Here is a 27,444-nt window from a genome sequence, read left to right on the forward strand (position 1 = left end):
CACAGCACATTTTGAAAAACTGCTATTAGCTTAGGCCTGAGCTTCTAACCAATTAATGTATAAATTTACCCAATCTAAGACCAGAAGGGTAAAGAAACTGTTTCAAGGGGATTCTGGGGGAAGACGTTTGCTTTTGTTTTCACAGAGTAAGCCGTAACATTGTACAAGCAAATGGTTCACTTTAAAAGGGTTAATAGTATAAGTGAATTACACTTTCAAATGGTTATTTTATGTTAGGTGAATTTTATCTCAAAAAAAAAAAAGAAGACGACGACAACATAGGAAAATATGCTCTTCTTTTGGATACAGGTGTGCAAGGATATGTAGCCCAATTGGTTATAGCTATCTATCCCCACCACCAGTCAAAATAATTCTTTTCCTTTTTTTAAATTTTTTTTTATTTATTCATGATAGAGACAGAGAGAGAGAGGCAGAGACACAGGCAGAGGGAGAAGCAGGCTCCATGCCAGGAGCCTGACGCGGGACTCGATCCCAGGACCCCAGGATCGCGCCTTGGGCCAAAGGCAGTCGCCAAACCACTGAGCCACCCAGGGATCCCCTCAAAATAATTCTTATGATACAACTGCAATAAATATAACCTTCCACACTGGTGCTTTTATTTCTGTAGGGCAGCTTTCCAGGGGTAGACAGAGTGTTTTTTGCACATTTACTTAAACATTCTGAAGTACTACAGGAACGACTGAGTGGTTTAGTCAGTTGTGTGGCCCACTCTTGATTTTGGCTCAGGTCATGGGATCAAGCCCCATGTCAGGCTCCATACTCAGTCGGGAGTCTCCCTAAAGATTCTCTTTCCCTCTCCCTATGACCCTCCCCCCCCAGATTGCATACTCCTTCTCTCTCTCTCAAATAAATAATCGTTTAAAAAATTTACAAGAATGGGATGCCTGGGTGGCTCAATGATGAGCATCTGCCTTCGGCTCAGGGCGTGATCCTGGGATCCGGGATCAAGTCCCACATCTGCTCCTTGTGCGGAGCCTGCTTCTCCCTCTGCCTGTGTCTCTGCTTCTCTTTGTGTCTCTCATGAATAAATAAATTAAAAATCTTAAAAAAATTTTTTACAAGAATGGTACCATACTATATATATATTTTTTGCATCCTGCTTCTCCATAAAAACCAATATTATGATTTTTTATAAAGATCTACTGCTATAACTGTTCAATATGGTAGTCAGTTACATGTAGCTATTTAAATTAAAAGTAAATAAAATTAAAATTTCAGTTTCTCAGTTGCACTAGCCACATTTTAAAGAGTCAAAAACTATATGTGACTAGTAGCTACTGTATTAGCACAAACACAGAATGTTAATATCATTCCAGAAATCTCTATTAAATAGTGCTGACATGTAATGTATTCATTTCTGCAGCATTGTACTTTCTTCCAGGAAGATGCTTTGCTTCATCTATTCTCTTAATTAAAGAATTAAGCTGTTTCCAATTCCCCTGTACATGTGTGAACACTTCACTAGTATATATACCAAGACAAAGAACTGCTAAGTCACAGATTAAATGTGTTGTCAACATAACTAGATAAAGTCAAACTGCTCTCAAAGGGGTTATACATGTCACCACTCTCACAGGTACATAGATCTCAAGTTGACAAAACCTAAGAGGCTTCCAACTCAGTGCCTCCCTCAAAGCATTTGATTCTTAAGCAGTACAGACAGAAGGCTAAGGAGCTACACAAAAGAAACCTCTCAACAGCACAGTAGAAATCGCCAGTCTCTTGTGCTGGTAAAAAAGGTGTACCTGGCTTTCAACTGAAATTCCTAGGTTACAACCTAGGGTCAATGCAAAGCAGAAGTAGTCTGAGGCCTACCAACTCTGCCATCTAACACTAACCGAGCTCAGTCCTTGAACGAATTAAAGTGAATAGCGAAGCACTTTAACTGAATAGCAGAGGGAAAAATAAGTCCTCTCTGGGAGGAGATAACATCATCTGGAGCCTTTGCAGTTATTTACCCAGTGTCCAGCATTTAATGAAAAATTACTATAAGAGAGTCTCAATGATAGAGAACAAACAAACTGATGGTTGATGGAGGGAGGTGGGTGGGGGTGGGCTAGATGAGTGAGGAGTATGAAGAAGGGCACTTGTTGTGATGAGCACTGGATATTTTAAGTGATGAATCACTGTACTACCGAAACCAATATGGCACTATACATTACTAACCAGAATGTAAATAAAAATTTGAAGAAAAAACTACTACACACACAAAGAATCGCATAATAGAAAATATAAAGAAAAAAACAGTAGCAGACACACACATGTCCAACTATCTAGTTAACAGACAAGAAATCTAAAATGACAATGAATAAGGTGTTCAAAAAAAATGGGAAAAAATGGAAAAATTGATGGAAAGGTAAACAAAGAAAATCTATTTAAAAAAAAAAAAGATGGGATGCCTGGGTGGCTCAGTCATTTAACAGTCCAACTCTTGGTTTCAGCTCAGGTCATGAGCTCAGGTAATCAAGGTCAAGCTCCACATTGGGCTCCATGCTCAGTGCAGTCTGCTTGAGATTCTCTCTCTTTCCCTTTGCCCCTTCCCCTACTCTCATTCTCTCTCTAAAAATACATGAAATCTGTAATTTTTAAAAAATCTATAGAGAAAAGAAAATAGATATTATAGAACTAAAAAATAATCACATTATGAACTCATTGAATGACAGGACACATGACAGTGAAGAATATGTAACTAATGAATTTGAAGACAGATCAGTAGAAACTTTCCAAATTGAAGCACAGTGGTTTGTTTTCATTGTTTCTAAAGAGTGAGATAAAAACAAAACAGAGCAGAAGGCAGATGTGCTAAATGGCCAGAAGGTCTAACATATTTCTATTTAGAGTCTCTGAAGAAAAGGAGAAAGAGTGGGACAGAAGCAACACATGAAGAGATAGTTTTCGGAAACCGAAATCTAACAAACAACGGATTCAAGCTTAGCAAATCCTGAGCAATATGAATAGAAAAGAAACCATACCTAAGCACATCTTAGTAAAACTACTGAAAAAAATCTAAGACAAATTTTTTTAAATCTTAAAAGCAGCCTTCAAAAAAACATTAAGACAATTGCCCTCTCCATAAAAACAGTAGAAACTAGTAGACATGGAAAATATCTTTTAAAATGCTGAAATATAAATCTCTGCCCAGTAAAAATATCTTTCAAAAATGAAGGTGAAAAAAATGAAGATGAAGCAAGTAAATTTTCAAAATAATAAAAACTGAATGGGCTATCAGCAATCATGCAGTAAAATATTAGATTGATCAAAATCCAAATGTTTGTGCCTCAAAGCACACTATTAAGAAAGTGAAAACAGGGTACCTGGGTGGCTCAGTCGATTAAGTGTTTCCCTTCAGCTCAGGTCATGATTTCAGGGTCCTGGAATCAAGCCCCACATTGGGCTCCCTGTTCAACGGGGAACCTGCTTCTCCCTCTGTCCCTACCCCTACTTGTGCTTTCTCTCTCTCTGTCTCAAATAAATAAAATCTTAAAAAAAAAAAAAAAAAAGGTGAAAAGATGGGATGCCTGGATGGTGATGCTTGGTTAAGCATCAGAGTCCCGATTTGGGCTCAGGTTCATAATCTCAGGGTTATGAAATCAAGCCCCATAACAAGCTCCACACTGGGCACGGAGGCTGTATAAATTTTTCTCCATCACTACCCCCAATCCCTGCTTACTCTCTCTCTTTAAATAAATATATAAAGTGAAAACACAACCCCACAGAATGAGAAAATATTGGTAAATCTAGCTTTTATTCTACTTTATAAACAGAAAGCTACTATAACATTCTAAAAAGTTATTTACTTATTTTAACTAAAAGATAATTTTAGGTGATTCTGAAAACCAATTTTTCTGGATTAAAAAGACATAATTTCTTTTTTTAAAAAATTCCAAAGTTTTTTTTTTAAAGATGTATTTATTTATTTTATTTGAGAGAGAAAGAGAGAATGCGCGAGGGGGTGGAGGGGCAGGGGAAGGGTGAGACAATCTCAAGCAGACACCACACTGTGCAAAGAGCCTGGGGGGAGGGGCAAGATGGCGGAAGAGTAAGGTCCCCAAATCACCTGTCCCCACCAAATTACCTAGAAAACCTTCAAATTATCCTGAAAATCTATGAATTCGGCCTGAGATTTAGAGAGAACACCTGGAATGCTACAGTGAGAAGAGTTCGCGCTTCTATCAAGGTAGGAAGACGGGGGGGGGGGGGGGGAAGAAAGACACAAAAGGCATCCAAGGGGGAGGGGCCCCGCGAGGAGCCGGGCTAAGGCCTGGGCGAGTGTCCCCGGGACAGGAAAGCTCCGTCCCGGAGAAGCAGGAGCTGCACCGACCTTCCCTGGCGGAAAGGGGCTCGCAGGGAGTTGGAGCAGGACCCAGGAGGGCGGGGATGCCCTCGGGCTCCCTGGGACACTAACAGACACCTGTGCCCCGGGAGAGTGCGCCATACCCCGCGGCCGAGCTCCCTAAAAGACTGCAGCTCGCAGGGCGGGACCGGAGCAGCTTGGAGGGGCTCGGGCAGAGGAAGAGGCTCCGCGGTGGGGGCTGCGCGGCTCTGGGAGCAGCTCGGAGGGGCTTGAGCGGCGGCTCCGCAGAGGGGGCTGCGTGGCCGGGAGCGCGAATCCAACAGCGCAGGCCCTGGGAGCACAGGGCGCCGGGACACAGCCCAGGATCCGGCCTCCCCCCGGGACAGGCAGAGGCCGGGAGGGCCCAGGACAGCAAGGACGCTCCTGCCCCGAGCTGAGCAGATCAGCGGCCCCGCCCCGGAGCCTCCAGGCCCTGCAGACAGAGAGCTCCGGAGCTACTGTGGGAGCTGAATCCAGGGCTCCAAGGGCTGGCTCCGCCACTGCGGTGGTTCCTCCAGGGGCCTCACGGGGTAAACAACCCCCACTGAGCCCTGCACCAGGCAGGGGCAGAGCAGCTCCCCAAAGTGCTAACACCTGAAAATCAGCACAACAGGCCCCTCCCCCAGAAGACCACCTAGACGGACGAGTTCCAGGGGAAGTCAAGGGACTTAAAGTATACAGAAGCAGAAGATACTCCCCCGTGGGTTTTTTGTTTTTTGTTTGTTTGTTTTTTGTTTTGCTTTTTGATTTGTTTGCTTCCCCACCCTTTTTTTCCCTTTCTTTCTTTTTCTTTCTCTTTTTCTTCTTTTTTTCTTCCTTTTTTTTCTCTTTTTCTTTTCTTTCCTTCTTTCTCTCCTCTCTTTTTCTCCTTTTCCCAATACAACTTGCTTTTTGGCCACTCTGCACTGAGCAAAATGACTAGAAGGAAAACCTCACCTCAAAAGAAAGAATCAGAAACAGTCCTCTCTCCCAGTTACAAAATCTGTGCAAAGAGCCTGATGCAGGGCTCAATCTCACGATCCTGAGATCATGACCTGAGCCAAAACCTAGAGTCAGAAGCTTAATCGACTGAGCCACCCAGGCAGCCCCAAAATTCCAAATTTTTAAAGTTCATACAGTAAGTGATGTTTTCTTAGGGCAAATTTAAGAAAGAAAAAAAAAAAAAAAAACCTAGTTGAGTAATAATCCAATCTATAACCTAACTGATTAAATTCACACAGATTACCCAACATAATAGCTAGTACCTAGCAACAGGACAATAAGGGAAACAAAAACTAGAATCCACTGAATACTTACCAGGCACTGTGAAATACATTTTATACATGTTACCTCATTTTAATCATCACAACCACCATATGAAGCATAATCTTAGTATAATCTTACTCTTATAGATGAAATTAAGTCTCAGAGAGTTACTTAAACTTGACCATTATTACACAGCTGCAAGTGGCAAAGCTGGAATTCAGATAATAGCAGCTGTGCCAAGATTATATGTATTAATTAACTCATTCTTCTCAACAACCCTACAAAGTCTGTTACCATTATCCTCAGTTTAGAGATAAGGAAACAGGCACAGAGAAATTAGGTAACTTGTCCAGGATTATAAAACTAATAACTGGTAGATTTGGAATTTTAACCCAGGAAATCTGACTCTGAAACTTGAATTCTTAACCACTATACCATGTTACTTCTCCAGGACTCAAATTCCAGGTGTTTCTGAGCTCAATAAGCCAAAATATTAGTCAATTTGTAACAAGTGTGTCTTGAAAGTCTATTTGGGAAAATAGTGACTAAAAAATTAATTCAAATGGACTCTTTTCACAAATATCTTAATTTTTAAAATATGCTTTTCAAATACTATTTTATTTAACAAATGAAGGGAGGTTTGACTCTATATTGTATTAAGTTAGCAGTGACACAAAATTAGAAATATAGAAGACTACCAAGCAATTTCTGTAGTTATAACTATCAGCAAAAACAGTAGTAAATATCAACTAAATCTCATTTAAGCTGATAGCAAGTAAAAGAGATCAAGTAAAATAATATATTCTACCATCTAACTTGCCTTAGGAGAAATTCTCTTAAAGAGTGATTTTTCTTAACATACCTTCTCTTGCTGCAACCTTAAAAGTAAACCACGCTGTTTTTTCCGAAGAGGGGGCATTTTATCATCTTCTCCTTTGTCTCGTAGATGTCTGCAAAGATTGCACATTGAGACAAAGAGATTAAATTTCTATGATAATGACAAGGATTCTCAACCACTAAAAAGTCTCTAAAAACAATTTAATTATTTTCAAACGTGGAAAACATGCAGCAATGTCTACCCCACCAAATATTTTATTGCACATATACTATATACAACCCCTAGACTGTGTCCTTTAAAGATAAAATTGCTTAGAGAGAGTTCCAACACAGTAAAGGAATTAAGTATTAAATAACAACATGAGAGTCAGTTAGGTGATAAAAGAGAAATGGGAAAAAAAATGTTACGAGTTGATAACAGGATTCAAAGAAGACTGCCATATTTCTAGTCAAGAAACTGAATTGATCAAAACAAATTAAATTAGGAAACAAAAGTATCTTTAAAAACAAAGCATTTCCTTTCAGTGAAAGAAGAAACTGGAAAGAGAAAACTACATTCACTGAAACATTTTACTTTTTCTGATGCTCTAGCCAGGCTAATTCAGCCTTTGTTTTCTCCTTCAAGGCCTTCTCACGAAGACGCAGAAGTGATGACTGGTGAGCTGCCCTCATTTCCTCTTCTTTCATATACTGTCGAACCATCTCCATAGTAAATTTAGAAAAACTATCTTGTCCTCCAGAGAATGGCATACTCAGCTCCTAAAATGGAGATTTTATTTCAAGTTTATTATTATCTAAGCCTTTGGAACTTAATTAACATTGTTAAGGCATGCACTTATAAAAATAAGCTATATATATAAAAAGACTGCTGACCATATCACAGAACACTCTTCAAAAAAGGCAGATGAGAGAGAGTAACATTCATTCCACTAATTTATTCAGCTAACGAAATTGTAACAAATGACTGCATATTTATTTAGCTAACTAACAAATGACTGCATAATCCAGGTACTTTCCCAGCAGTATAAAGCAGGGTAAGAACAGTCCCTGTTGTCCAAAAGGCTAACAATTTAGCAAGAATGATATAAACTTTTAAAATAGAATAAAGTGTTATAAGAGTGAAGCAAATGAAACACTAGAGACATTACACTAGCTCTAATCCTCAATGGCCCTCTGAATCATTCCAAGGAGTAAGTCTGTGTTCTTTTCTGTAAGGAAAGCAAAGCCACACTCTACAGCAAAAATATAATATAAAATTACTATCTTAGGAAAATCATTCTAGTAGATGATATCTGAGTTAAAGCACAAAACATATGGCCATATCTTTGAGAAAGAGAACACATCCACAACTATTTATGAAGTAATCTCCACAGGTAAATTGAAGCACACCTTGGTAGAAGAAAGTGTTGTCTTTTCTGGAGAGGTTTCATCGTCAGAGTCATCATGATGGCCTCTTTTCTTTTCCATGTTAAATCTGCGATGACTCTCAGAAGGTAATAAAGATCGAAATGATTTTTCTTCTATTTCATCTTCTGTCATAGATTCATCAAATTTCAGGGAATATTCTGTTGCAACAGAAGTGGAATCTAAAAGAATTTGGAACAAGTAGATTTTTTCATTATAACAGTTTTCAGTAGGTATTCAATTAGTAGCCCTTGCTGCCTCTTTATGGGACAATCTAACATACACTCATAGAATTGATTGCTAACAGTTAATAGGCATAGAATAATAAAAATTCACTTAATTATCTAAAAATACTAGTACAGGAAATATGGCAAAAGTGTAATATATATAAAGAGCTCTTACAAACCATTAGAAAACTAATACTCCTATAGAAAAATGAGAAACAGTCTTGATCAAATGCTTCATGAAGAAAATATAAATGGCCAAAATAAAGTTCAAAAAAAGTTTAACATTACTAGCAAAGAAATGCAAATTAAAATTTTTTTAAGAACTCATCATTTCCATGGTAATTAAAACACGATGGCTCTTTTAGGTTGGTTCTTGTGTGCCTCTGACATGCACTCCTCTCTCCCAATTCTTTTATTTTATTTTATTTTATTTTTCCAATTCTTTTATTTAGCCAACCTTACGTTCTAGTACTACAAGATGCTCTAGGTTCATTTTGTATATTCCCTGCCCAGTCTTAGAATCAGTCATTTCTCCAAAGAGCTCTAACTGCTTTCATTGGAGAATATTTAGAAACTACAATTATGGGCACCATAGGGTTCACTCTAGTCTTCCTTTCTTGTGTATCTAACACAAGAGAAACCTGAGAAACCTGGCTCCTACCATCGAACATCCATTTACTTACTTGTTCAACCCCAACACATATGTAAGCACCATTTACCTGTAATCCTGTGAAAAGCTCATTTACCAATTAGAATACAGTGTTTATATACTGTTCTTTTTATATTTAGGCTTACAATTTCCACTCAAAAATGCTATCTTCCAAATTTACTTAGGTCAGCAACTTTTCCTTCCACTCTCTTTAAATGTGGTTATGCCACACACTGGTAATAAAGATAGATTCATCTGTCACAGACTGTATTCCATTCTAGGATCCCCCAACATCCTGGTTGATGTGTGTGTGCATTTAGTTTGCACATGTTTACTCTTTGTGATGTACAGCTCTAGGGTTCTGATAAATGCACAGCACCAGCATCAGTACACAAAGAATCATACAGGACATCTCTTACATAACAGTTGTTTCACAGTAAAAGTTTTCCTTTGTGTCCACTTTGTAGTAAACCACTTTCTCTTCTACCTAACACCTGGAACCACTAACCTGTTTTCCTTCCCTAAAGTTTTGACTATTCCAGAATATCATATAAACAGAACCATACAATATGTTGCCTTTTGGGGCAACTTGCTGCCCCAAAGAACTTCTTTCACTTAGTAAAATTCATTTAAAATTCATCCATTACGTTGCATGAATCAATAATAGCTTGTTCCTTTTAATCACTGAAGAGTATTCCAATGTACAGATTTACCAGTTGGCTTATCCATTCTCTTAATAAGATAAATGTCTTATGGGTGGCTTCCGGTTTTTAGCAAAATGAAAAATGGTTCTATGAACAGTAGTGTATAGGCTTTTATGAGGACCTTAGTCTTCAATTCGTTTGGCCAGGCATGTGACTGCTGGATCATTTTAAGATACTGTGAAAATGTCTTACAAAATAGCTATACCATTTTGCATTCTCATCAGCAATGAATTCAAAGTCCTGCTGCTCTGCATCCTTCCTGCCACCACACTGCTGCCAGATTTTTGGATTTTAGCCATTCTAATAGGCATATTGTAGCACCTCATTGCGATTTCAATTTTCATTTCCCTAATAACACATGATATTAAACACCTTTCCTAAGTCTATTTGCCATTTGTATAGTTTCTTCAATGAAGTATCTGGTCAGATCTTATGCACATTTTTAAATAGTGTTGTTGGTTTTCTTGCTGTTGAGTTTTAAGAGTCCTTTATATAATTCTGGATATAAATCTTTTATCCAATATGTGATTTACAATATTTTAACAGTCTGTGGGTTATTTTTTCAATTCTCTTAACAGTATCTTTCACAGAGAGGTTTTTGATTGTACTTCTAGTGTTGGATCTAAGAAGTCACTGCTAAACAAAATGTGACCTGAATTTTCTCCTCTTTTCTTCTACATACAAATTTTTAAAATGGTGTTGTTTCTTTGGATCTTGGTCGTCCTATGAATTTCAGTCACCTTCATCTCTCTGGACTCCTAACTCCCCTTCCTCAACTTGGGAAGACTGCTGGGCTCCATGCTGTACAGCCTGGAGACTACCTTCAGGCAGTAAACTGGAACAGTCATAGTGCTCACCTCATCTGCTTTTCATCTCATGAATCAATAGCATTCACTGCCTGATGTTCAATGTCTTGAAAATGGTTATTTCATATTATTTTGTCTGATATTTGTTTGGCGGGGATGACAAATCTGGTCCTGTTCTTCCATTGTGACCAGAAGTAGAAGTTCAAGTAATTTAATTTTATATTGCTTAAAGAAGTTAAATATATCAAAAAGTCATGGCTCATGATATTTCAGATTAGTCACTAGAAAATTAGAAATTTGCAGTTATTGGAGCCAGGTACCATGGCAAACACTTGAGAACATCATTAAACAAGTCACAGATGGTTACTATCTATTCCTTCTGAGACCTACACTTTCAATAAATAAATTTGCCTTCACTATTTTTTTTTAAGATTTTATTTATTAATTCATGAGAGACACAGAGAATGAGAGACACAGACACAGGCAGAGGGAGAAGCAGGCTCCATGCAGGGAGCCCAACACGGGACTTGATCCCGGATCTCCAGGATCACGCCCTGGGCTGAAGGCAGAGCTAAACTGCTGAGCCACCCAGGCTAACCAATGCCTTCACTATTTTAATTACAAGTACTATTATTAAGGTAAGATTTTGTAGAGATTAAATTCATCCTGTAGGAGAAACTTAACGGATAATTTCTTTGTTTTCCTATGTCCTTTTATTTCTCTCTTTACATAGAAGTTGTCTTTATGAAGTCTGATCCTAGAATGAATTTCATTAGTTTTTAATCCAGCAATCCATAAAACATTTTTGAAAACAATCTGAAAAACATTCATCGATCAGTATAAAAATATGAGCATGCCTTTCAATATTTATTACTATTGTATTAGTTTGCTTGGGCTAGCATTAACCACAACCTATTGACTTAAACAATCCCCTCAATTTTGAGGGGATATAATTAAGTCCACAACATTTCACCCTTTAGCTCCCCAAAATTAATTCCTTCTTGCAGGCAAAACACATTCACCTCATCCTAATAGTCCCAAAAGTTTTAACCCATTCCAGCACCAACTATGAGTTGAAAGTCTCATCTTAGTATCATCTAAATCAGGGATCAGTGAGACTTGAGGTATGATTCATCCTGAGGCAAAATTCCTTTTTTAGTTGCAATCGTGTGAAACAAGACCAGTTATGTGCTTCCAAAACATAATGGTGTGGGAAAGGCATAAAACAAAAAATCCCATTTTAAAAGGAATAAATCAAAAAGAAGGGGTGATGGGTGTCAAGCTAGTCCAAGACTAGCAGGGCAAATTCCATTAGGTCTTAAGGCTCAAGAATGATCCTCTGGCAGGGTGGTCTGCCCTCAGGCCCAATGGGGTGACCTTGCTTTCTCAGTTTTGTGTGTCAGCAGCATCCCCTCAGCCACTGGCAGTGCTTTGCTCCTGAGGCTGTAAGCAAAATCAACGTGAACAAATGAAACCAAGGAGGTGGCCATATGCTCTGAAACCAATGAGAGGACAGCCCTGTCCCCTGGGCCACTATGCCTGGGCCTATGGTGGCAGTGGCTGCCCTGCTGATCTCTGAATCACCCTCAGGGCCATTTTTCCCTTTATTTGAAGGATAAGGCATATTTGCAGCTTAGCTCTACTGTCTCATCTGGTGAAATCCCACAAGTCTGAAAGCCTTCCCATATTTCATCCCATCTCTATGCTCTTTTATCCAAACTGGCAGTGTCTCTGCTAGCATAATCCCATCTCTATTCCTGGCTTCAGCTGAGATGGCTGCTTAGATTCACGGATAATCTCTTTATGGAGTGAGTGTCCAGTCATATCTTTGGTGTTCTGTTCAGAACATACTTTCTCATTTTTCACAACAAGGATAGCCTGAGGATTTTTCAAATCTTTAAGTTCTCTTTCCTATTTAACAATTTCTTTATCTCTCTTCTCACATTTTACTAAAAGTAATAAGGAGAGAAACCAAGGCCATGCCTTCAACACTTTGCTCAGAAATTCCCTTGGCTAACTATTCATGTTCACTACTTTTAACTTCTACTTTCCACAAAACACTAGAACATAGTTCAGCCAAATTCTTTGTCAATTTATAAAAAGGACTGCCATTCTTCCAGTTTCCAAAAATATATTCCTAGTTTCTATCTTCATGAGACTTCATCAGAATCATTTTTAACCATATTTTAATCATCAATATTCCTGCCAACAGTCTCTAGTCTCTGCAAGGCAATGTGGATTTTCTCTAGCATGTACCACAATACTCTTCTAGTCTCTATTCATTACCCAGTTCTAAAGCCACTTCCACATATTTGGCATCTGTTATAGCAAGACCCGACTTCTAGGTAACAGGATCTATATTCATTAGTTAGACTGTATTAATTAATTACTTCTGGGTAACAAGATCCATATTAATTGTTAATTCTTCATTAACTACAGACTGCTACATCCATGAATTACATTCATTATAAATTTACAAAAACATTTAAAAAATGAGAAAAATCTAAATTTAAACATCTTCTTATACTCTAAAGACTATCTTGCCCATCCTGCTCTGAAAACTATGGTTCCAGGCCATTGATCAAATACACTGCTTAAGAGCCAGTCATTTAAAAAAAATTCTTAAAAGTGTCATTTGTTGCCAAACTCTGTTTTCTTCATTATGTTATTTACTACCCATAATTTGATAGAGATACAGCTTTTGTTTATGATCTAGGAAGAGGTAACTAACGAATTTTAATCGAATTACTACATCAGATGTTATCATTATTTTTAAGAAACTGTATCCTTATTATATTGTTTATAATTTATTCTTTTTTACTATTATGCTGTATATCGATAATAGGATTAAAGTAATTTTTTTGAACATCTAATTTCCATTCACATACATGCTCTCCTCGGTTTAGCTTTGCCTTCCCTTAGGATCAAGACACACAATCATGTTTAAAATACTAGCAAGAGTTACTGGCATAGTATATAGCCTTGAAATAATTTCACTGGGACACAATATCAGATTCAGATACACATAGAGTTACTACCATGTTCCAATTATACTAACTAGCTCAGTCACAAATATCTCAAAGGGTTCTGGAAGCCTCCCTAAACAAATATACATACACGTGCAAGGAATGTTACCTTTCTCATCAGGAAGAGATGGTACACTGTCACTTCGTAGAGAATCATCTGCAGCAGTTTGAATTTGTTCATCAATAGAACTCTCCGTCTTTTCACCATGAAGTTTCCTCTCATTTTCCTTAAAAGATGGTACTGAGGGACTTTCTTGACGGCTGCTACCACTGCTACTTCTATTTATAGGTATTATAGAAACAAATCCAAATAAATAAATAAATATATAAAGTGATAAAATAAGGTCATAAATCCAAAGTAAATTTATTTGGCTAGGGGAAATGTGCCTTAAGATCAAGATATAAAATGATGAAATATGTAACATAAAACATAAAATGCTAAACATAGAAGTCTGAAAGGAAACTGTTCTAGAAAAGAGGAAGGTTTCACTCTTAAAAAGTCATGCTAGGTCACCATTATTCTCAGGCTATCACTCTCTTATCTCCTTTCATTTTAAAGTCAAGTTACCAGGAAAAGGGGCTTCTATCTGGCTGTTTCAACCTCCTTATTTTTCATCAACATTACAATTTATCACAATCTGCTTCAATCCCACCTACTCTATGGAATTGTTCTTAAAACCTCTACCTAAACTTGAATTGCCAAATCTGACAGATAATTTTTCTGCAACATTATATGGTGTTGGTCTCTATCTCCTTTAAAAGCTCCACTTGCTAAAGCAAATTGTAGTAAAATGCTAACATCAGTATAATGTGGATAAAAGATATTCAGGAACTTTATAATATTCTTACATCTCTGTAAGCTTGATATTACATCAAAATTAAATGTTAAGAAAAAGATTCTCCTTCCTTACATTCTCTGGTTCTACTCTCACCTGCTTTTCTATCTCCCAAATTCGTTTTTCTCTTTCTTTCACATCCTTTGAATTTTCCTGGCCTCCTTAAAATGATGGTGATTCCCAGTGTTTTGTTTTTGGTTCCTTTCTCATTTGTGCTACATACTCTCCTTTTGGCAATCTTATGCATCTCTCTAATTTTAACTACTATCATTTAGATTGAGTCTCAAATCTGATCAGCTAGCTCTGCCCTTATCCTGACTTTAAGCCTCAAGTTTCCAAATGCTTAGTGAACTTGTTTTCAAGGTCAATGTTCTTCTTCCTTCCTCTTTGCTTTCCTTAGTTTATTCATTCATGTAAACATACATAGAGAGAGAGAGAGCCAATCACAAGCCATGTTTTGACATCTTCTCCATAAGCCATCTCCTTTTCTGAAATGCCCTCCCTTCCCTGCCTAAGGAACTATTAGTTTAAGACTCAATTCAAGTATCATTTCTGCAAAGTGCTCGAGGATACCTTCTCCCACTCCTAAGGAAGGCTTGTTCACCTCTGTTTCTGGGTTTATACTGTTTTTTTAGTATGTTTCTCTAATAGTATTTATCAGGATATTGTACAATTATTTGTCTGGTTTAACAGATGTTTTTGAAAGCATAAACCATATAATATAGCTATAATGTAAAAGATATAATGCAGGAGACAGCAAGTGCTTTGGAGTCATAAGGATAAGGGATTAAACTCAATTATTCCACTTAGCGGTTATGTGCCTATCATTCATTAGTAAACATGTAGTAGACTGCCTACTGTGTGCTAGGCATTTTACTAAGTTCTGGGGATAGCAGTATAGCATGGTCCTCACTAGGATGGCTCTAACAAAAAAGAGAGACAATAACAAATGTTGATGAGGATGTGAAAAGAAATTTGTATTTTTACTGGGAGCAGCTGTTTTGGAAAAGTTTGGCAGCTCTTCAAAAAATTAAAGACCCAGCAACATCTCTTTTAAGTGTATACCCGAAAGAAATGAAAACCTATGTTCACATAAAAACTTGCACATAAATGTATGTAGCAGCACTATTCGTAATAGTCAAAAAGCAGAAGCAATCCAAAGTCTATCAACTGATGAAGTAAAATGTGGCATATCCATGCAACAGAGTATTACTTGGCCATATAAAGGAACAGCATACTAATATGTGATAGATGAACCTTGAAAACATTATGCTAAGTCAAAGAAGCCAGTCACAAGGACTCACGTTGTATGATGCCATTTATATGAAATGTCCAAAACAGATAGATCCACAGAGAACAGAAATACAAAGCAGATTAATGGTTGCCAGAAGCTGGAGAAGAGACAACATAAGTGACTGCTAAGGGTATGGGGCTTCTTTTTGGGGCGATGAAAATGAAACCTCAAAAGAACTTCTAGTCTAGTCCATAACTAACAAGTAAAGGAAAAGGATATAGAAGGTGGTAAAAGCTATAACAGTTATATTTGGCGTGGTATGGGAGAACACAGAAGGGACATGTAAAGCAGACTAGGGTAACACTGACTCATGGAGGGGAAATAAAAGTAAGGTAAGAGTAAGATCTAGAAAGAAGGTATATCATGTATAATGGCACAAAAGACACAGAGAGCTTGGCTCGTTTAGAGAGTTGTATTAGAATAGTTACAATTAGTGGAATATGACAAGAGTAGAAATGCCAAGAGAAGATGACCAAAAGCCTCAATAATTAAGGAACTTTCATGACCTACTGAATGGCTCTATAGGAATACTGAAGGTTTCAAACAGGTGAATAAAAACTTGGTTGCAAATTTTAGAAAAATCCCTCTAGTTACCATGTGGCTAGTGAAGAGATTGGGAAATGGTTTGGGAAGAGACTGGGAAACCTATTAGGAATTCCCTGCAGTGACCCAGCTAACAGTCTCAATGAACTAAGGGTCACTGAAGATTAAATCAAAGTCATATAGTTCCAGAGATGTGGTAGGTACTTAATACCCCACATTAATGTTTTTTAGGTTCATGATTTAATTTTTTTTCAAATATTTTATTTATTTATTCATGAGAGACACAGAGAGAGAGGTAGAGACATAGGCAGAGGGAGAACCAGGCTCCATACGGGGAACCCGATGCAGAACTCAATCCCAGATCCTGGGATCATGCCCTGAGCCAAAGGCAGATGGTCAATCGCTGAGCCACCTAGGCATCCCTCATGATGTAATTTTTTACTTATTTATTTTGATTTAATTTTTTAAAATGAGGTTTTACTTTGACAATGTAGTTATCCCACCTCTAAGAATGCTGGAAAGTAGCTTCAAAAATCTTCTAATCCAAGGACAGAACCATAATTGAAAACTATAGATGTTAATATCAGGCAAGAACCAATGACAAAGTATTCAATCTTCTTTTATAATGATAAAAATTATACATATAATTTCTATACATGTCAAGAAATATGGATGTTAGTAAAGCAATGTATAATAAACATAGGCCTTAGAGCCAGATAAGCCAAGGCTCAGTTCCTTGGGGTGACCTTGGGTGAATTTCTTGGCAACTCCATGAGGCTCTGTTCCCTACTATAAAATGATAACAATATCTGTTTTAGAAAGTTGTGAAAATTAAATGTAGGAAAAACAACCGACACAGTGTGAGCACAAGGCAGGGTCTCAAGGAATAGAACAATTTTACAAATCAGATAATCAAATGGGGGAAGTCAGAACACTGAAGGGGAAGATTCTATTTCACTTAAAGAAATGACATTAAGAAGTTAAAAAAAAAAAGCAGTGTCTAAGACATTTATCAGACTTTACCAAATCAAAGTGTTTTTACCTTCGATCATGATTCTTGTATCTTGAAGACTCAGAGTAACTCTCATATGAAGGGGAATACTTTTGATGCTTTGAGTCAAGAGTCCCTTCTTTACTCTGAGATAGTGAAATGGATTGACTTTTTCTGCAAGTACAATAAAAAATGATTAAACTTTTAAAGTCTAAGAGAATACCACTTAACATTAATATGAGATAAAATCTTAAATAAACAGAAATTATGAAATAGCCATGACAAAGTATTTAAGAAAGGCATTCACTCATAGAAAAGAATATTTTTTGCTTTATGAAAAATAAACACAAATCCCCCCAAGTATAAATAAATATGAATGAGGACTTAAAATCTATGAATGAGAGAGGATCAAAGATGATGTAAAAAAATACATACAAACTATGATCACATCCACCCAGGTTGCCTAAAAAACTCTAATAACTTTTCATTGTTCCTAGAATAAACTCCAAAGTCCTTAAGGTCTGCCATGTCCTACCATGACATGATCCCACATCATCTCCTACCATTCTCCTCTTGGTTCTCTGCCTCCAATCACATCAATCTTCCTTCATTTTCTTTTTCTACCTCTGTATGCACTGACTGGCCTCACCTGCTTTATACCACTGATCACTTTTGAACTAGATCTCAACATTAAGCTTTACTACCTTGGAAAACCTCTGACATCACTGTATCCCCAGGCTATCCAAATTCCTTTGCTACATATCGATACCATGGATATATGTTCTTTGCTCCTCACACTTATCTCAGTTTGTAAGTGTTCATTCACTAAGGTAAATATTTGCTTACAATACCTATCTCTCTCACTCCACCGTATGCCCATAACTATATTCTAGTACCCTTAACAGTGCCTGGGACATAGTAGATATTCATTGCATATTTGCTGAATAACTATTAACCTATCCGTTTCAGCTCTGGTCCTCAGCTGTTTCACAAAGTCTGGAGCATGTTGTCGCTGGTGGTCATACAGTGTGGCGAGGGGAGCTCCTGAAGCAGTAATAGCATCTGAGATATGAGTTCGAGTCAACTCTGCCATCTAAATAAGAACACACACAAGGCAAAAATAGTTATGAAAAAAAATTACAAAAAAACTGAGAAGGAGCACAGTGTCTTTGAAAGATCACTGGATCTACCATAATAGATAAAATACTGTGGGCAAGTCATTTACATTAAGTTCTTAATAGCTTCCTTATAAAAATAAAGAGTTGGATGGACCACATGATTTCTAAGGTTTCATCTAGCTATAGCAATCGACAAATTAAAACAAAATCTTCAAGTCATATAATAAGCCATAAAAAAACAAAAATAGGGATCCCTGGGTGGCTCAGTGGTTTAGCGCCTGTCTTTGGTCCAGGGCGCGATCCTGGAGCCCCAGGATCGAGTCCCACGTCGGGCTCCTGGCATGGAGCCTGTCTCTCCCTCTGCCTGTGTCTTTGCCTCTCTCTATGTCTATCATAAATAAATAAAATATTTTAAAAAATCAAAAATAAATCTTCTTTAAGAATCAATTCAATTACTACTTCCTATCTGCCTATCTGCTTTCTGACCTACAATGTGAGGTATTTTCCCTACTCTTAGCCACTACTGCAACTGCTGCATGTATTACTTATTTGGTGTTCATTCAATCACCAAGTTAACAACTTAAAGTGTTTTTGAAATCTTTGTTAATGCTGCCTAAAATTTTCTTAAAAGAATCTATATTTATTTGCACAATCCCACAGTATCTAACACAGTAGGTTCCTGGCTTTTTAATATTAATAACAAAATCATTTCACAAACAATCCTAAATTGTACCTGCTAAAATAAACTGAAACTATATCTACAGATTATCATATCCTATATACAGACAATAGTAAATCTATTTCTGGCTTTATCCTTAGTACAGTAAAAGACAAGACACTACATCACTCTAGGTGAAAAGGAACCATTTTCATACAATGCAGATCAATGGCTTCCTGAGACCAAAGACAGGGGTACAAAGACACTTTTTAGTGTCGGAAAAACAGTTGACCTTTGAACAACATGAGGGTTGGGGTGCTAATCCACAAGCAGTCGAAATCCATGGACAACTTCTGACTAAACTACTAAATAGCCTACTGTTGACTGGAAGGAAGTCTTACCCATAACATAAACAGGTGAGTAACACAGATCTTCTCCACTATATATATATATTTCATACCATATTATTATTATAATAAAGTAGGCTGAAGAAAAAATATTATTAAGAAAATCCTAAGAAAAATTACACAGAGCACTGTATTTCAAAAAATTTTGCACATGAATAGACCTTCATAGTTCAAATCTATGTTGTTCAAGAATCAACTGTATTCTATTTCTTGATTATGGTGGTGTTTATAGGGATAGACAGGTAAGAAAAGACACAGAAATATGTAGATAGAGATACCTATATCTGATTAGATACCTGTATCTATATATTTGTCAAAATTCATCAAACAATATACTTACAGTGGATATATTTTATTATTTGTAAATTATACATCAATAAAATCAATATATTTTTTAAGAAGTTTACTCAAGGGCAGACATTTAGAGTTCTTCTCCATCTTTCTTTCTGCTGCCATATCACTCGTATGTACAACATACTGCAATGAATGATGCCTCTTAATTCAATACTGTATGGCTCCCACTGAAAGTCACTACGTACATATTTGCTAGACATTAGAAGCTCATTACTGCTAAGACCAAATCTACTCAAACTGACTAAAAAGAAAAGGGCTTCTCAATGGCTCTTACTTCACAGATTTGGCGAGCTGCATCTGTGGTGAGACGAGCAGTCTCTGTTTGCTGAGCAGCTATTTTACAAGTTGCTTCCTGCAGGACTTCGGTTACTTCCCTTTGTGATTTGACCACCTGCTGTAAGGATTCTGCATGGACCTGAAAATAAAAGGGAGTAAACAGAGAACTTATGTTATGTCTCAGTCTCTTCCCACCCCAAATTAGCTTTAATTTTAAAACTGTTTCATGGATCAAATGCCTTGTAAAACAAAACACTTGACTATTATCTGGATTTCCTGCCTTAAAATCTATAGTTTAGAGTCTTAAAATTACTGCTGGAGTTTAATTTTTAACTCCATCGTTCATGAGTCGATATTTCTTTAGACAAGTAACTACTATGTACCTCAGCTTCCATTTCTCTAAATTGGGGATAAATCTTGACTAACTTGACTCACAGAATTTGCTACAAGAGTCAAATGACATGAAATGAACCCATATGGCATAATGTACTAAAACATTATTGTATCTTTTCTTTTTTACTTCTATGTAAGTACAAAAATACTAAAGTGATTTCAAAGAGAACAAATTTAGATTTAAAGAACCAGTGCCTGCTGCAAAAAGAAGTACCTGAGCTGCTTTGTTTCGGGTTTCTTCTAACTGCCTCTGACACTCCAAAGCCTCTTGTTCAGCCTTCAATTTCAAAAGAGCCAAGTCTCTTTCATGGCGTTGCTGCTGTGCCTTCAAAATAAAAAAAAATGATCAACTATTAATTCTAAGACACTACACCATTTTAATACAGTGACTATATTACATGTAATAACTACTTTTCTAATATAATTTTTGAAGCAATCAATTAGAGCTTAAAGGAAAGACAGTAAGCAGGTAGCCCTAAATCATTTATTAAAATATTAATCACCACCTATTATGAATCAAATAATGTAGTAACATAAAACTTTTTCAAGACATATGGGGCTAAGAACTCATACCAAAAAGCTGGTTTTAAAGCAAAAGCTATAGTACCTAACTCTTTAAAAGAGATAAAATGTTCTACGTATAAAAATTCTTCACACCTCAGCATTTTATGATTCCTTTATTTTGGCTTTAAACAAGTGGTTTCATAAAAATGTTGCCCCAGAAAAGGTCTCCTTCTCACCAGGACCCTTTCTTTCCACTCTTCCATATAATATTATCTATCAATTTATATTTTGTCATTTCTTCTGGAATAGTGCTAAATACAGGCTTTCTAAAGGTGCAAAATCTGTATACAAAGTTGCATAATGCCCTGTACAAATCTGGAAGCCCAGAATTGTAATGTATTCCTAAAATGGTAGAAAATCTCAGTGCTCTTTTGGATTTCAAGGTAAGTATGGCCACTGCAATGGGACCATTTCCCCCATCCAGTGATTTTTAACCAAGTGGTTATCAGTCCCTCCTCAGTCTCCATCGGGAGTACTTGGAAATGTTGGGGAGTTTTTGCTGTCATGACTAGACGGGCACTACTGTTATTTATTGGGAGAGGTGCAGAAATGCTGAACTCCTTGCAAAGTATGGGACAGTTCCACACAAAGAACGGTCTTTAGATATTTTGGGAGAAACAAATGAAAAATAAAATAAAAAAAAATATTTACAACAACATCAAGACACATAAAATACTTCGGAATAAAATTTTAAATGTGTAAGATCTCTACACTGAAAATTACACTGCTGAGAGAAATATTTTTAAAACCCAAACAGAAAAAGGTATCATGCTCACCAATTAGAAAATGCCATTGTAAAGATATAAATTCTCTCCCGAAACTGATCTATGATTCAATGCCAGTCATATTAAAACCAATAAAAATTAAAACTAGGCCTTTTTTTTTTGTAGAAGCTGATAAACTAATTCTAAAAATTATGCAGAAATGCAATAATCTAGAATAGCTAAAACTGCCTTAAGAAAGAACAAAGTTGAAATAATTACACCCTGATTTCATGACTCACTCTAAAGACATGGTAAAACAGTATGGTATGGGCATTAAAGATAGAACATAGATCAATGGAAAATAAGAGAGTGCAGAAATAGAGCTCTATATAAATGACTATTTAATTGTTGATAAAAGTGTCAAGGTAATTTAAGTCTTTTTAAGAAAATGGTGACGGAACAACTGAAAATCCAGGTGGGGAAAAGATGAACTTTGGTTCCTTCACACTCCATAACTAACTGGAGATGGTCAAACACTTAAATATAAAAGTCAAAACTATAAAGCTTTTTAGGAAAACATAAAAGAATATCTTTGTTAAAGTATCTTAAAATCTTAGAGTAGGCAAAGATTTCTTAGAAAGCAAAAGGCACTACCATAAAAGAAAAAAATTTAAAACTTCATTACAATAAAAGAAAAAAATGAAATCTTCATTACAATGAAAATATTCTGCACTTAAAAGGATACAGTTTAAAAATGAAAAAACAAAATAAATTTCTTTAAATTAAAAGGTAAGCTAAAGACTAGGAAAGTATTTGAAATATATCTGAAAGGGACTTGTTTCTAGGATATTTAAAGAACTTCTACAACTCAATAATTAAAAGATATACAACCCTATTATTAAATAGGCAAAAAATCTGAACAGACCTTCACAAAAGATGATGTAATAAATTTTATAATAAATACACAAAAAGACTATCAATCTCATCAGTCATAAAAGAAATGCAAATCAAAACCACAATGAGGGGCAGCCCAGGTGGCTCAGCGGTTTAGTGCCGCCTTCAGCCCAGGGTGTGATCCTGGAGACCCGGGATCAAGTCCCACATCAGGCTCCCTGCATGGAGCCTGCTTCTCCCTCTGCCTGTGTCTCTGCCTCCCTCTCTCTCTCTGTGTGTCTCTCATGAATAAATAAATAAAATCTTTAAAAAAAAAAAACAAAACACAATGAGATACTACTTCACACTCACTACAATGCCTGGAATATCAAATGACAGCAAGAATGTAGAGCAACTAGGACTCTCAGATTGTCATATGAGTGTAAGATAATACAACCACTTTTATTTATTTATTTTAATATTTTATTTATTTATTCCAGAGAGAGAAAGGGGGGGGGGGTGCAGAGACACAGGCAGAGGGAGAAGCAGGCTCCATGCAGTGAGCCTCATGTGGGACTCGATCCCCAGTCTCCAGGATCAGGCCCTGGGCTGAAGACGGCGCTAAACCGCTGAGCCACCAGGGCTGCCCTACAACCACTTTTAAAAATAACAGGATCCCTGGGTGGCACAGCGGTTTGGCGCCTGCCTTTGGCCCAGAGTGCGATCCTGGAGACCCGGGATCGAATCCCATTTCGGGCTCCCGGTGCATGGAGCCTGCTTCTCCTTCTGCCTGTGTCTCTGCCTCTCTCTCTCTCTCTCTCTTTCTGTGACTCTAATAAATAAATAAATTTTTAAAAATTAAAAAAAAAATAATTTAACAGTTTCATAAAAGTTAAGCATATACTTTTACTTGACCCAAGCAATTACACTCCTGGGTATTAAAGCAAGAAAAATGAAAACATGTTGAATACAGAGTTGCAAAAAACATTCATAACAAGAATATTTATAATTGCCAAAAACTGGAAACAATACAAATGTATATCAACAGGAGAAGTGATAAACACATTGTGTTATACTGATCAATGGAACCATGAACAAAACAATGTATACAACATGGATGAATCTTAAAAACACTGTGACACATTAAATAAGCTAAATATGACAAAGTACAAAATATATGTCCATTTATATGAAGTTGCAGAACAAGCAAAAATAAACAATGGCGATTAGGAATCAGAATAGTTAACTGCCTCTGGGAGAGGAGATTAACTGAAAAGGTCTATGGGTGAATCATCTGAAGTGACATAAGTGTTCTACATTTTGATTAGGATTGATCAAAACTCATTAGATTTAAATCTGTATGTTTTGATACATGTAAATACTAATTTGTTGTTTTTTTTTTTAAAAGACAGCAACAGCAACTCCACGTAAGAACACTGCTTAGACCTTTACTGGATTTTTGTTAGCTAAGGAAACGTCTACATTATGCCGACTTTATCAGATACCTGGATCTCAGAAACTTTTCTTTTCGGTACAAATAAAGTGTTAAAAAGAAAACAATAAATACAATGAATTATCTATCTCTGGTTTGTCAGTGAAAAGAGAAAAAATTGTGAATTGCTTGATTAGCCTCTTTTCAGAGACATTTAAAAAAAGAGAGACTGAGAAAAATGAAATACTTGAGAGTGAATGACTGAATTATTGTTCTGCTGCCAAATATTCTATGTGTAACTTTTTTAGTGCTCTTTATGACACTTTTCTGCAGGGTTATTTATAGGTGCTATTTGGCAGACTTTTTTCTATCTGGCAGGTTAAAGTTGTGTGTTTTCCTTTGTTTTTTTGACCTCATCATTGAAACGACTTTAAGTAGCAAAGAAAAGAGAAAAAAATACAGAATGCTAAAGAAGAAAACTCCACAAATACCTTTATGATCTGAGCTAGAGACACACTCTCCTGCTGAGCAAGTGATACGCCTCTAACTCTTTCCACATCGGACAGTTGGCGCACCGACTCCTCAATGGCACTCAAGTAGCTGAGTTCTGCTGCCATGCGATGCTGGAGACCAGCAGGAGAAAGGCGCTTAGAACCTGGAAGGCATAAGTGACTGTCAAATGTAAAAGTTCTCATGAAGCAACCTCTCAGATTTCTGAAATTCATTTTTCATTTTAAGAACCAAAAAGTGTTTGCTTTCCATTGCAGGAAAGACAGTGACTTATTATTAGCACAGTATATATTTTTCAGGTGTGTTTTGACTCATGCTGGCTAAACAGGAAAAATCACCACTGTTGAACCTGTCAGGCTTTTCAGTATTTCCTTTCCTACAAAATCTTTAATACTTCAAAAAGTAATCACATTCACTTGATGGATAACATTTCCCTACAATTTGACTAAAAGAAAGGGGATTTAAGGAACAAAAGTAGTATCTTAAATTACAATTGTATGGATCTACTTGCCTGGTGTTGAGGCCATCTCTGTAGTTGTTCGACTGGCAGCAAGGTTCATATCAGTAAAAGGTGCATTAGGCTTAAATCCTGTTATAGATGGAGGCATTATTACCGAGGATTTAGATCTTTCTAATGAAGTTCCTGGAGGGTCAAACTGCGACAATTTCTGGGAACTTGGAGACAGGGGAGAAGTTGGAGTTTTCTGAGATCTTCCCTTGTCTGATGAGACACTAGAAGTTTTGTTTCAAAGACATTAGAGAAAGGAAAACTACTACAAGAGCCAGCTAAACAACTCATAAGAACAGCATGCATTACATTCTTCACTGACATTTTACAAGGCTGTGATTCAGGCATTTAATTATTCAACATAGTCGCCATCCTGAATGAATGAATGAGTATGTCCCTCTCTCATTGCTAGATTTACAGTGGTGAATGAGCTAGGCAGAAACCCTGACCAAAATTATGAAATAGAAAAGGAGTCTCAATTAAATTGGCATTTAACTCCTTCTTCTAAAATGTACATATATAACGAATCACTTATTACAGTATAAGGCAAAACCTAAGTTACATAGACCTCATATAGCAATAAAACTACAGCCACATATAAAAGGTAAGGTCAAGCCTATCACATAAAAAAAATCTTAAAATATATCTCTGAAAGAGAATAAAGTATCATTTTGTATTAAAAATTAAGAAATGACAAAAAACACTCTTTTGTTATTCCTCCTAACCCAAAGAGTCACAGCAAAAAATTGTTTTTTCCTACTAATCACCTCTCAGTACTCATTTGTATGAACTCATTTGTTTCCATCTACTTTTTAATGTTAGAGTTCTTTCTCGAACTAGGGAAGTAACCTCTCAAAAGCAGTCTGACTGGAATAATTCTAATGGTATTTATTTCAATACAAAGCACATGTCTAGCCCTTCTGAGAAATTAGGCTCATTAAAGTTACTGTTTCTCAGAACAAAAGGATGTTACCATGCACTAAACATTTATTTACTGAATAAATTACTTAAAGATACTCCATAAAGCATGTTAGCACGTTAACATATTTCTGACATAGTAAAACAAGCTTATTTTTAGCTCCAGTAAAACCAGGAAATAGTTTTCAAAAGAAGACATTTATTTCTCTTAAAGCCAGTATATAAATATTTGAATAAAAGCAGTCTTGAGAGGCTCTCACTTGTTTACAGTGACCTTTAATTTACTATTGGTGGTTTAGAGAAATACTATTTTCTAATAGTCTGACAACTTCATTTATGGAATACAAAAAGAATTTTATTACTTCTGTCTCTTAATAGATCTCCAAGAAAGAATTCCAACACAATATCAAAACCAAGTACCATGCCTGAATCTTACCTTGCGGTTTTTACAAGCTATATTTGTATCTGCTCTGCAAGGAAGACTGACCTAGACTAGCATTTCCAAAACTAAGCTTCCAACAATGTTAATCAATTTTCCAAAGGACAGAGAGGTAAAGAAAGTGACGACAGCCAAATAAGCAAACAAAAAAAAGGGTTAAATAATTTTTTTAAATCTGAGCACCTCTTCATCAAAACCTCAAATCAAAGGGGGGGCAGGGGGTGTCTATTCTATAGAAAGGAGCATTTATCAAACTTATTTGGCTATGGATTCTGTTTTAGAAATGTTTAACTTTGTAGATTTTGTTAAATAAATCATCAGAATATCTCTAAAGAAAGGTAAAATTCTCTGAATTCCAAAATCATTGACAAATTAAACTTCAATTTTAAATATAGCAATGATGGTATTAACGATGTAAGATTTGAAAGCATTAAAAATGATTATCTGTATGTGACACTGCACTAGAAAAAGCAAGCAGCTTCAAAAGAAAAAAAATAAATCCATGTCTTCTCAGAGCTTAAATTTCCAGAAGGACAAAACAAGTGCAACAGATAAAAGCCATGTGGATAATCACAGAAGCAACAGGCTCAGTGTATACTGTATTATTAAAAACAAGGAAACAAAGTATGCAAGCTATCTGCAATCAAAATAAGAGAGTGAGATTTCAAAATCTATTTGAGTCATCAAATAAGTTGAGCAGGAGAGAAACATTCACAGGAAGAAATAATGAGACAAAAGGATGCTAAGTAGTTGTACTGTAAGAGGGGATGAACACAGGTAAGAAGAAATGTATAGAGAAAGGAAATGAGATAGTCTGTGAGCACCTAGTGAAAACACTGCAAATAAAGTTACATTCTTGGGAGTTCATTTACAGAGTTCTTAACTCCCAAGGTACCCTAAGGAGAACAATGCTTGGTCAAAGGACTGATTCAAGATAACAACAGTGGCAATGGCATTTAGAATAGAGAGGTGGCTTGTGCTAGAGGCAGAGTATTCCTGAGAGAGGCTGTAATAGTTTAGGCGAGAGACAACTATATTTTAAATATGAAGACCCAAACTATGAGCAAAACTACAAAATCTCTTCAGAAAATACAGCAATTTATTGAATTGATTCCCTGAACACCAATGATATTATAATTTTAATTAAATATGAATTACAGTTATAAAACATATATTACTTTACCTCACAGAATGCCCAGAAAGATCCTCCAAAATGCTATCACTGTCAAGGGTCTGCTCATAATCTTTAACAGAAAGTTTGCTACTGGTCCCAGATTTCTTTCCTTGATGAGAGCCACGTTCTGAGCCAGAATGTACTTTCTCCTCATCAAGAAGTGAGTTCTGAACATTTCCAGTGAGTGAATCCAGCCCTAT

At 36.5% G+C, this 27,444-nt stretch overlaps 1 protein-coding gene across 5 annotated transcripts in view; it reads right to left on the reverse strand.

Annotated features, from left to right (window-relative positions):
- CEP350 (centrosomal protein 350) overlaps positions 1-27,444 on the reverse strand; it is a 153,579-nt gene that overhangs the window by 56,926 nt on the left and 69,209 nt on the right. For all 5 annotated transcript variants that reach the window (XM_072831041.1, XM_072831037.1, XM_072831040.1 and 2 more), the window contains exons 15-25: positions 27,254-27,440; positions 24,717-24,937; positions 24,187-24,350; positions 20,337-20,447; positions 19,728-19,868; positions 17,873-18,009; positions 16,968-17,090; positions 13,362-13,531; positions 7,826-8,022; positions 7,011-7,195; positions 6,462-6,549 (exon numbers count right to left, since the gene is read on the reverse strand). In XM_072831041.1, coding sequence (XP_072687142.1) covers positions 6,462-6,549; positions 7,011-7,195; positions 7,826-8,022; positions 13,362-13,531; positions 16,968-17,090; positions 17,873-18,009; positions 19,728-19,868; positions 20,337-20,447; positions 24,187-24,350; positions 24,717-24,937; positions 27,254-27,440 — 1,724 coding nt within the window. The remainder of the gene's footprint in view (positions 1-6,461; positions 6,550-7,010; positions 7,196-7,825; positions 8,023-13,361; positions 13,532-16,967; positions 17,091-17,872; positions 18,010-19,727; positions 19,869-20,336; positions 20,448-24,186; positions 24,351-24,716; positions 24,938-27,253; positions 27,441-27,444) is intronic.

The sequence above is a fragment of the Canis lupus genome, chromosome 6 (assembly GCF_048164855.1).
Source record: "Canis lupus baileyi chromosome 6, mCanLup2.hap1, whole genome shotgun sequence".
Lineage (NCBI taxonomy): Eukaryota > Metazoa > Chordata > Mammalia > Carnivora > Canidae > Canis > Canis lupus.